Here is a 12,156-nt window from a genome sequence, read left to right as displayed (position 1 = left end):
AAATTAAAACCAGAGCTAAAGTAAACACTGATAATTGGGCAGGGTTATTTTTAAAAAAAGTGTTATTAGCTGGCACTGAAAATAGTGCAGTGAAGGCACTGCCAGATGCCATTAGGCAGGGAAACCCAAAGTGCAGCTTCCACCACACTAATTTCATAGCCCCATATTTTCCAAAGGAATTCAGCTTGGTTAGGAAGCTGCCTTGTACCAGGTCTAACCTGTAGTCCATCTAGACCAGGGGTCAGCAAACTTTTTCAGCAGAAGGCTGGTCCACTGTCCCTCAGACCATGTGGTGGGCCGGACTATATTGGGGGGGGGGGGAATGAATGAATTCCTATGCCCCACAAATAACCCAGAGATGCCTTTTAAATAAAAGGACACATTCTGCGCGTGTAAAAACACGATAAAGTAAAATAAAAGGACACATTCTACTCATGTAAAAATAGGCTGATTCACGGGCCAGATTTAGAAGGTGCTGGGCCAGATCAGGCCCCCGGGCCTTAGTTTGCCTATCCATGATCATTCTAGACCAGTCTTATCAACTCTTGAGTGGCAGTAGCTCTCCAGGGTTCCAGGCAGAAAGAGACCTTTTTGCATCTGACACCTGCCACTTGATGCTTGAACTGAGCCCTTCTGCATGCAGAACAGGTGAGCTGTTACTGAGATATTACCACTCCCATCCCCGGGCCAATTAATCATTTGAGCCTGCCTTGTACCAGCCCATTGACCCATTTATTCCAGAATTGTATACCCTGGATATTGGTGGTTCTCCAGCATCTCAGGCAGAGACAGGTCTTTCTTTCCCATTACCTGCTGCCTGTAACTTTTAGCTGGGATTGAACTTGGGACCTCCTGCACGCCTCTTCCCCTGCAAATTCAGCATAACTTGCTCTGCGGATCATGAGGAGGAGCAAAGAACTATGCAGAGCATGAGATGCTGCCTTTTAGTAAGATCACTTGCTTATCCAGCCCAGTGACCTCTTGCTCTGACTGGTAGCAGGTCTCTAAGGTTCTAGCCAAGTCCAGACCTACTGACATAGGATGCTGCTTTGTGCTGAGTCTGATCATTGGTCCACCTAGCTCAGTATTGTCTGCACTGACCGGCAGCAGCTCTTCAAGGTTTCAGGAATGGAATCTGTCAGTGAGCTACAGTTCCTTTCTTACCTATATTGAAATGCCTCCTCCCTGAAGGTTCAAATTAACTGGCTAAGGATGCTTGAGCTCTAAAATATAATTAATAATAAAATGAGCAATAGTGGTATTATACCTATAAGACTTGATTATCGTTTTAAATGAGCACTGGAATTTGAGCGCCAAATTCCACATATTTCTTTAATTTTTTAGATTACTATAATATCCCAAGCTGGGTTTCAACAGCACAACAAAACAGAACAATTAACAAGTGTAAAATAAGAAAAGTAGTGGGGGGGAAACCAGTTCCATTTGGGAAAGCAGTGGGAAAACAATTCCACATATACAAACAATACAAACGTTTAAAAACAATTCCACCCACAACAGCTACAGAACAATGATGCATGACTCAAACCTGCGCCACCAGTACCTAACCACTAAGTTAATTGATTTACCAATGGAAACACATGCAATTAATCTGCTGAGATTGCTCCAGTGCTTAAATATAATAAAAATAAGACTAAGTTTTAAACGAACACTGAATGCTAAATTCCACACACGTGTGGTGGGATCACATAAACGAGGACAACACAGTCCTGATTAAGGCAGCGTTTATGTAGGGAACTGTCTTTTTTTACTCTGCTTTTCTTTTCTTGTGCAGAATGTGGATCAGGAGGATCTGGCTCTGGAGACTCCAACGAGTGTGACCGGGACAGCTGCCGACAATACGGTGGCTCGTGGGATGAGGATGTGGAAGATGACCGCTGTGTGTGTGACTATACCTGTGGAGCTGTGCCAAGGAATCCAGTAGGTGTTGAGAGCCCATGCTGTCCTTAAGCCTAGCTAATCACCCATGGCAGGGTTTTTGTAAGCAACTCAGGGTATTATTGCAGCATTTGGGGCTACTTAGTTTGTAGAAAAGGCAAGTGAAAAGGTAACATGGTAGAATCATGGAAGAAGCTGAAGGTGGCAAGAGACAAGGGCTGGGGTGTGAAAGGGCACATTTGCAGCAGATTGATTTTCTTTTATTGCATATGTGAATACAGCGGACAGTGATGGTCTTACAGCAGCTTAGAACATTTTCAAGTTGGTTCGATTACATACCGTATTTTTCTCTCTATAGGATGCACTTTTCCCCCTCCAAAAATTAAGGGGAAATATGTGTGCATCCTATGGAGCGAATGCAGGCTCCTTGGCTTCAGCAATAGCAACGCGAAGCCTCCAAAGCGCAGAGAGAGTGCTCCCTCCGCACTCTGGAGGCTTCGCGTTGCTTTCGCTGAAGCCTGGAGAGCAAGAGGGGTCAGTCCGCACCGACCCCTCTCGCTCTCCAGGCTTCAGGGATAGCCGCCTGAAGCCATCGGAGTGCAGCGCGAGTTCCCACTGCGCTCCACAGGCTTCAGGTTCCTTTCCCTGAAGCCAGGAGAGCAAGACTCTCCTGGCTTCAGCAGAGAGGGAGAGCTGCGCAGCGCCCCTTCAGCCAAGCGGGAGGAGAAATGGAAGGGGCTCCGTTTCTCCTGCCACTTCGCTGAAGGGGCGCTGAGCAGAGAGGGGGAGAATTTTTTTTTCTTGTTCTCCCCCTCTAAAACAAGGTGCATCCTATGGTCCGGTGCGTCCTATAGAGCAAAAAATACGGTGCTTTTTTTCTTCCATTTTATTGGATCCTGATTGGCTGTTTTCTTTCTACCTGTAATATGTGCTGTGTTTATTTGTACTGAGTTGTACCTTTGTTGGGAGGGGTGGGTGCATTTGGTGCCTCGTATTTCTCTAGGAATGGTCAAGCGGTATGTATTACATCATAAATATTAATAAAAATGATTTTTTTAAAAAAAGAGCCGGTGTGGGCGCAAGCCTAAGCATAAAGTGATGCTTCCTTCCAAGGCACACCCTCTGCCATTGGTAACTTTCTAAGCCTGTCTTGGGTGTACAACAGAAGGAGATGGAGTTACCTCCTCTTTCTCTTCCCTACAGGTATGTGGCTCTGATGGTGTGACCTACGCTAATGAGTGCGAACTCAAAAAGACACGCTGCGAAAAGCGACAGGATATCTATGTGACGGGTCAGGGCAGCTGCCGAGGTAACCCTCTCATGCGGGTCTGGCAAGGCTTTTAGTCAACCCACATCCCTTTGTCCTGCGCTGGCATCTCATCCTCTTGATTACTCCCCGCCCACCTCCCTAGATCAGGGATGGCCCTCCATAAGTTGTTGCACTCCAAGCTCCTATCATTTCTAACCTGTGTATTTTTGTTTTTTGTTTTCTCCATAGGAACCACAATCCTACCTCCTCCACTCCTCCACTGCAGCCAGACCGTTTATGGATGCTGCCCAGACAACGTGACCTTGGCTCTTGGCGTCGGCTCTGCAGGCTGCCCCAGTGAGTTAAATATGTACTTCATTTTCTACTTTTGTCTTGTGACAGTGGGGATGTTAAACACCGATGCCACGGGGTTTCCCTGAGCCGAAGAAATAGCTTTCTAAGGCCAGGGAGTGATCACAGGCAGTCATACCTGGAGCTGGATCTGAAGTTGTTGTTGTTGTCATTTAGTCGTGTCTGACTCTTCATGACCCCATGGACCAGAGCACGCCAGGCACTCCTGTCTTCCACTGCCTCCTGCAGTTTGGTCAAACTCATCCTGGTAGCTTCGAGAACACTGTCCAACCATCTCGTCCTCTGTCGTCCCCTTCTCCTTGTGCCCTCCGTCTTTCCCAACATCAGGCTCTTTTCCAGGGAGTCTTCTCTTCTCATGAGGTGGCCAAAGTATTGGAGCCTCAGCTTCAGGATCTGTCCTTCCAGTGAGCACTCAGGGCTGATTTCCTTCAGAATGGATAGATTTGATCTTCTTGCAGTCCATGGGACTCTCAAGAGTCTCCTCCAGCACCATAATTCAAAAGCAGCACCTCTAATGCAGAAGGAGCTGATTGCAGGAGGCAGAAGATCTTGCTTGGAGCTCAGGCAAAAGCAGGAGACTAGATCCTGATATTTACATCAAGCCTGTCCAGTCCAGAGATCTGCCAATCCCGGGGGATGATGCTGAGCACAACCTGCTCGCCTCTTGTGCCTGAAGAGGGAGAACTCTGGATTTGTAGTCCTATTCTGAGCACATTCCTGCAGGCGCTCATTGTCTGAGTTTGCCATTAGAGGGGTTGATGTGTGCATTCATTGCCTTGGCTCCCTCCCTTTCCTATAACCTCAGAATGTGCCCAGTGTTTTAAACTGTGTGCATTCCAGTTTCAGGGGCCCCTTCCTCTTCGCCGCAGCCGGCCACATCCGCGAAGGTTTTATTAATATTTTATAAAATAATTAGCCGGAGACGGCTCTTTAACCTAACGAGATGAGAAAGCATTAGCAACATTTTTAACAGCTGAGGCTGACAGCCAGCTGGTTCACGGGTATCCATTAGGGCATCGGCTGGTCTGTGGCCATCGTAGGCGAGCGTGCCGAGAGGAGGCAGTCTTGATTGGGGATGTAGAATCATTTCATGCGCCATATAATTTAATAAGAGGAAGCGTTCTGAAAGCAGCTTTAATCGCTCGGGAGCTCCTGGGCTGTGGAGTCACAGAGGTCACCAGTAAGGGTGGGCAGCGGGGAGGGGCTGGCTGGCTTCTCTCATGGTGCCACACTGACTGCTTATGCAATGTAGCCACTAAGAGACTGAGCCATGATTTGGGCCTCATCTCTGCTATTAAGGTTCAGAAAAGGGCAAGCAGAACGATCCGCGGAGTGGAGCAACTCCTCTACAAAGAAAGGTTACGACATTTGGAGCTGCTCCTCCTATTTTTGGTTTAGAGCAAAGATCTGTATGAGAAGACAAGAAGATAAGAGATGTGCAGAATTCTGCATGGCATGGAGAAAGTGGATAGAGAAAAGGTTTTCCCTGTTTGCATCTCCAGGAGATGCAAAGAGGTTTAGGGAACATTCTTTCATATGTGGTGGGCTTGTAAAAGAGTAAATGAGTATTGGGAAATGATCCATAATGAATTGAAAAAAATGTTTAAAAGAACTTCCCCCGCCCCCCAAACCAGAGTCCTTTCTGTTGGGGATAATTCAGACAAATTCCCTGGTTTCCCAAAAAAAAAAGGGGGGGGTTATTTATGTATGCCACTAGTGTGGCCCATGTTTTCTTAGCTCCAAAATGGAAAACGAGTGAGGTCCCAACCAAAGAAGAGTGGGAAGAATATACACAGCTTGCAGACTTAACATATAGAATAAGAGAACAAGAAGAACATACTTTTAGAGAAGATTGGAAAATGTTTATTGAATATATGGGAAATAACTGTGTACAGCTGAAAACACTGGCAGCATTAAGATGATGATGATAATAATAATAATAAAATTTTATTTATATCCCGCCCTCCCCAGCCGAAATCGGGCTCAGGGCGGCTAACAACAATAAAATAACACAACATTCTAAAATCAATTCATTATAAAATTAATTCAAATTAAATTGATGGCAACCATTGGGTTAGAGTTCTGTGAATATTGCCAAAGGAGGGAGTCAGGCTGTGCCCTGGCCAAAGGCCTGATGGAACAGCTCTGTCTTGCAGGCCCTGCGGAAAGATGTCAATTCAACAGTGTAAATAAGTTACGATGGATGTAATAATGGAATACTGAATGGTATAGTTTCTGTAAAATATGCAGGGATTTATGATATGTAAAATAAACCATGGAAAGAGACAAAGGGAGGTCATCAATATCTTAAGGATGTAAAAATGAGTATTTTAAATTGTAAAACAGAAATTTTTATTTATTTATTTATATATATATATATAGAGAGAGAGAGAGAGAGAGAGAGAGAGAGAGAGAGAAGGTTTCCCCCCTCTCTCATATAACGCTAGAATTCAGGGAATGAAGCAGAACGTTGGGAGATTTCAGGAGAGACCAAAGAAAGTTCCTCCTTTGGAATTCGCTTCCACGAGTGGCAGTGATGGCCACAAACTTGGATGGCTTTAAAAGAGGATTATATAAATTCATGGAGGACAAGGCTGTCAGTAGCTGCTAACCATGATGGCTTCATTCTACCTCCGCTGTCAGAAGCAATATGCTTCTGAAGCCAGTTGCTGGGAATTGCAAGGGGAGGAGAGAGGACTCTTGCTCTCAGGTCCTGCTTGCAGGTCTCCCATAATGGGCATCTAGTTGGCCACTGCGAGAAGAGGACCAGGCGGGCCGCTGGCCTGATCCAGCTAGCTCTCCTTATGTTCTGATGCACCAGATGGGTTCCAGCAATGCATTATCTTGCACCGCTCCATACCATGCCACCCACCTTAATGTGCAATATTGGGATAATAAGGCAGACCTACTGTCACGGTCCAGTCTATGGGCAATTGAAGTCCTGGCTGAGGATAAGATGCCAGGGTGGGAGCAGGAGCAAGAGTCCAGAAGCCAGGGGTCTGAGAGTCAGGAAGCCAAGGTCTGAGGACCAGGAAGCAAGAAGCCAAATGCAGCAAGGCAGGAAACGTGTTGCTGTGGCAAAGAGCTGAAGGGAAATGCTGACCTTATTATCCCTTCCCGGCTCTTGCCACCAGGTGCAGTGAGTTACCAAGCGGCCTCACCTGTGCGACCGCGCCTTGCCTCTCCAGAACAAACTTAGGAAGGCCCCAGTCCTGTGAAGCCCTACTGGTCACAGGGCCTGGCTCCTGCACACACTCCTGACACCTATCTTATACGACATGTCTCTTTGTGAGAGTTGCAAAGCTAGGTGTCTGTGAAGGAGCCATTTAAAAACTTGTTGGCTCTAAGAAGCCTTCAGCATGACCTGCCAAAAAAAGTGCAGGGTATGACAGGGGCATTGTGGGGAGTGTTCCAGGCTGCATACTCAGTTGACATCAGACTCCGGCCAGGCTTGTCAAGCCTCACTTTTCACCCTGCGTGAACTAGAACGTGCCCGGAACATAATAAGGATTAGAAACGTGGCTTAGGAGATGATTGGCAGCAGGAGGGCGAGAGCTCTTTTTCAAGGAAGCTTTTCTGCTGTAATTGATCACTTAATTGAGGAACATCTGCAGAATCCCAGCCGTTCAAAAGCCATTGCTCTTGATCAGGGATAGCCAGTGCAGTGCCCTCCGCTTGTTGCTTGACTCTGACTTCCATCTGCCCCAGCCGGCATGACCAGCGGCCAAGGATGGTGGGAGCTATAGCTCCAGCAACACCTGGAGGTCAACAAGCTGGCTGCCCCTGCTCTATTTCATCATTTTTATTAATTATTACTGTTTTTTTAGGTGATGATGGTCCTTGTAATGGCCAGTGTGTGGTGCTACATGCCATTTAGGCCTGTGCATTTCTTCTGTGTCCCCGTGGTTTGCATATTACAGGGAAAGGCCATAGCTTAGTGGTTAGAGCATCTGCTTCTTGTGCAGAAGTTCCCAGGTTCAATCCTTGGCATCTCCAGGTAGGGCTGGGAGAGGACCCAGTCTAAAACCCTGCAGAGCTGCTGCCAGTTAGTGTAGACAGTACTGAGCTAGATTGCCCAACAATCTGACTCAGCATAAGACAGGTCCCTAACCATACGAGTACCCGTAGGTCTATGGTACAGCATCTGCTTTGGGTGCATAAAGTCCCACATTCAGACACCATCATCTCCAGGTAGGGCTGAAAATGATTCCTTTTCTTAAAACCTTAGACAGCCACTGCCAGTCAGTGTAGACAGTACTGAGCTAGATGGGCCAATAGTCTGATTCATTATAAGACACCTTCCTATTTTCCTGTTTGCAGAAACTAGCATAGGACTTCCCCACCTTGAGATCTTCTGCCTTAATGGAAGGTGGGATGGAGTGTGGGGAAAGGGGCAGTGACAATCCTCTAGGCTTGGAATTCCCACGGCTGTGAAGGTGAGCTTAAAAACATCCAGGTGTTGCGTTGTGAGATCTTAGAAGCCCTGGAAAGGACAAGAGGAAAAGCAATGATCATCAGGTTCAGAGCAACCCAGTTTCCCCCAGTCATCCATACCTATTGCTCATGGCGTTAGGCATCACTTCCCCGTTTGTCAACCCAGCTCCATTTGCGCCCCCTTCCTAAAGTTTATCTGCTGTGTCTTGAATCAAACCTCTCTTTAACTTGTGTCTCGCTCATGCCCTTGCGTCCACAGCAGGGGGTATAAATCAAGATGTAATCACCGGCCTGAAAACTGTGCTGCAGGACTCAGATTTATTCCCTGCGGCCAGCTTCTGCAATAATTTCCCCCCCTCTAGTGTTTTCCTGCAATGGAAGGAAAACATTCAGCGTCACATCAGCCACTTTGGTTTGTCCAAGAATCTCTTTCTGGCCTCCTGCCTCAGAGTGAGCAGCTTCAAGGGGAATGGATCTGCCCAGGATCCAGTGTTCTTGTACCTGCTCCCATAGAGGAACAGACAGAGGGTTGGACCGCGGGTGCATCCACATCTGATTCCCAACCGCTGGGAATTTGCATGCAGACAGCAAGGAGCAGATGGACCTTGGCTAGGAAGTTTTGCATGCCAATAAGCCGATGAAATCTGAGAACAATCTCTTTTTGACATTGTGCGAGAGAGCAGCTCCACATAGCGGGGCAGAAAGTAAACAAGGATGGAAGAGGGAAAGCCTTACAAAATTGTACAGCTTGAAAAGTAGAGTTCCTTAAAAACCACATACTGTTTTGTTTCAATTGCTAGTATTTCTCAAGAAACAATTTCACAGGAGAAATATGGAATGTGATAGTGGACATAGAATTCAGCTTTCTGAGAATCCCAGATTGTTATTAGCTTATTTGTCCTTCTCCTCCTCCTGTTCCTCCTCCACCAGTTTTCAGTGCTTATCGTGGCAAAGAAAGTGTTGGGAGGCAACTCAGTGTTGCCTTAGCTCAATGGTACATCATCTCCTTTGCATACAGAAAGTCCAAGATTCAATCCTCAGCACCTCCACTAGAAGGATCAGGCAGTATGTGATGGGAAAGACTCCTTGTCTGAAATGCTGGGGTTCCCCTGCCAGTCATTGTAGACAATCCTGAGCTAGATGGACCAATGCTCTCACTCAGAATCAGGCAGATTTCATTATTATTATTATTATTATTATTATTATTATTATTATTATTATTATTATTATTCTACCCCACCCATCTGGCTGAGCTTCCAGCTAGAGAAGAGACTGAATAAAGCACAATGGCATTGCTCCATTGCTCTCCAGCCCCACATTATAAATTATGGAAAGCAAATAAAACTAAGATGCTGTATAAAATAAGACAATCACACAATCCTGCATAATTTAGATAGGTCACAGAAACTCGTTCATTTTTTTAAAATATGAAAGAAAGCTCAGATTCTTAGGAACCTGAATCCTGTGGCTTTTCTGTGTCCTTTGTTGATTTGCAAGCATATACAAAACATTTCCACACCTACCACTGTTCTTTCCCAACTCCATTTCTTTCTTCTCAGTCACTATGTTTGAGGCCTTCCAAAGGTTGGCATGCTATTTGTTATTTGTGATCTGCACAAAGCCCTCTTTTCCTCTAAAGGGCTCAGGAGAGAGGCAAAGCCTACTTTCACATGTGCCAGGGTTTCGAGGAAATAGCAGAGTCTCTTCCAAGCCATTTGAGAGAGTTTCTGCTGTTTTCTGATCTTCACTTCAGCTTCTGCAGAACTTGGGGGACAGGATCTGTGTGCTGCTTAAGTGTTTTGCTTTGGGTGTTTGTCCTTGGCAAGTAGATTTGTAGAATACAAGGTAGTGGCTACTAGCTGAGACGGCTATGTTGTATCTCCAGGCAGTGTTTCTCTGAATTCCAGGTGCTGGGAATCATAAGTGGGGCTATCCCATTGGATGTTAGATCCTGACTTGAGGCTTCCCAGAAGCATCTTGCGCTGGCCACTGTGAGAACAGGATGCTGGACCAGCCACAATGGCTATGCCATGCCTCCACAGTCAGAGGCAGTAAGGCCTGTGAATAGCAGTTGCTGGAAGCTTCAGAAGGAGAGAGTGCTCTTGTACAGTGGTACCTTGGGTTACATACGCTTCAGGTTACATACACTTCAGGTTACAGACTCCACTAACCCAGAAATAGTGCTTCAGGTTAAGAACTTTGCTTCAGGATGAGAACAGAAATCGTGCTCCAGCGGCAGCAGGAGGCCCCATTAGCTAAAGTGGTGCTTCAGGTTAAGAACAGTTTCAGGTTAAGAACGGACCTCCGGAACGAATTAAGTTCTTAACCCGAGGTACCACTGTACTTGGGTCCGCCTTGTGTGTTTCCCATGGGCATCGGGCTCGCCACTGAGAAACTGGACGCTCTTATAACTAGATGGGCTTTTGCTCTGATCCAGCAGGGCTCCTTTTATGTTATTAAACATATCTGACCTCCTACCCGTCTTTTGCAGGTACCTGCCACTGTAACCCCTATGGTTCCTATGGAGGAAGTTGTGACCCTGCCACGGGGCAGTGCTCCTGCAAACCTGGCGTGGGGGGCCTGAAGTGCGACCGCTGCGAGCCGGGCTTCTGGAACTTCCGTGGCATTGTCACCGACAGCAAGAGTGGCTGTACCCGTGAGTATTGCAGTCCCAACCACAAAGGGGAAATTTTTGCCAGGAGATCCTGGAGGTTTGAATGACTCCTGCCCAGCATCAGCAAAGCTGTTTGGTGGCAGAGTGAATGTTGACGTTGCATTTTTATCGCATGCTCTTGGGAAGGTGCAATAGATCAATAGTAAATCGGACCCTTTGCATGCAGAAGATCCCAGGTTCACCTCCATATAAAAAAAGGGTCTGATGGTAAATCATAGAATTTTAGAGTTGGAAGGTACCCCAAGGGTCGTTTAGTCCAATTTTAGGAATCACAGCTGAAGAATCCCTGACAGATGACTATTTTTAAAACAGTGAAAGAGAGTCCACCACCTTTTGAGGGGGTCCGTTCGACTGTCAAGCAGCTCTTACTGTCAGAAAGTTATTCCTAACGATTCACAGAATCATAGAATTGTAACATTAGAAGGGACCCTGAGGGTCATCTTGGCCAATCCACTGAAATGCAGAAATCTCTTTTCGTGTAATTTGAATTCATTAGTTTGGGTCCTGCCGTGTGGAGTAGCAGAAAACAAGCTTGCACTATTTTCAGTGTGGCAGGCCATTAGATACTTTAAAATACAAAGCTAATTGGATCCATGAGACTTGATATAAGGCAGTTTCAAATATCCAATTGTCTTTTGCATGCAGAAGGTTATCTCCCTGTTGGGCTGGGGAAGACCTGCCTAAGACCTTAGAACAGCCTCCTCCAACCTGGTGCCCTCCGGATGTTTTGGACTACTTCTGCCATCAGCAGATTCCCATGCTCTTTGGCTGAGGTCTGCTCATTTTCAGACTGTTTTGGCCTTGGCAGTCATACAAGGAGCAAACCCTCCTTGGAAGCTGACAGACTCCATGCCCTTGCCATGCAAGATCAAATCTGTGAGCAATAACAACGTCCAGGTCTGGAGGTCAGGTCACTTCCACTGTATGTGGCATGAAGTCGTTTTTCAAAGAGTTGCAGCACGTAGCCAGATTTACAAAAGGTCTGCCTTAGGTTCAACTTGTGTGTTAATTTGAAACAGATGAGCCTGTGCTTGTAAGATGTGGAGCAGGCCTTGCGGCAAGGGAAATCGCAAAGCCCTGTCAACAGGCTGGAGGAAGCTGATCTTGTTAGTTCATGGGAGTTGAAAACTCCAGATGTTAAGTGGAAGCTTTCCCCCTCCAATCCCCTTCTAATAATAATGTTCTGCAAAAACATACCTTTCCTTTCCTCCAGATGGTAGAGAAATTTGTTCTGATGCCTTCCAGATGCTGGCCATGGGAGAAACCCGACACACTCTTTTCCAGATGTTAGTAATAACCATTTTGGGTTTCACTTAGCCAGATGTTAGTAGTAGTCCCCATGAGAAATGTATTCTTGCTCTCCTCCAGATGTTAGCAGAAGCCCCAAATTTAATCCCGCCTGTTGTCTCCAGCTGTAGAAATGAATATTTTGCCAGCTGACTGAATAGGAATCAGCCTACATTTTGTTCCTAGCTTGAAGGTGTTAGGTTTTCCTGTAGACTTCAGCTTTCCAATTCATAAGCTTTTAGTT

At 46.2% G+C, this 12,156-nt stretch overlaps 1 protein-coding gene across 5 annotated transcripts in view; it reads left to right on the top strand.

The window, feature by feature from the left end:
* The window catches only part of AGRN (agrin), a 247,487-nt gene that overhangs the window by 181,693 nt on the left and 53,638 nt on the right, over positions 1 to 12,156 (top strand). For all 5 annotated transcript variants that reach the window (XM_081201337.1, XM_081201338.1, XM_081201339.1 and 2 more), the window contains 4 exons: positions 1,793 to 1,938; positions 3,100 to 3,205; positions 3,395 to 3,502; positions 10,443 to 10,607. In XM_081201337.1, coding sequence (XP_081057463.1) covers positions 1,793 to 1,938; positions 3,100 to 3,205; positions 3,395 to 3,502; positions 10,443 to 10,607 — 525 coding nt within the window. The remainder of the gene's footprint in view (positions 1 to 1,792; positions 1,939 to 3,099; positions 3,206 to 3,394; positions 3,503 to 10,442; positions 10,608 to 12,156) is intronic.

This window comes from Podarcis bocagei, assembly GCF_964188305.1.
Source record: "Podarcis bocagei genome assembly, chromosome: 7".
NCBI classification, from domain to species: Eukaryota; Metazoa; Chordata; class Lepidosauria; order Squamata; family Lacertidae; genus Podarcis; species Podarcis bocagei.
This window is presented reverse-complemented; position numbering and strand designations above follow the sequence as displayed.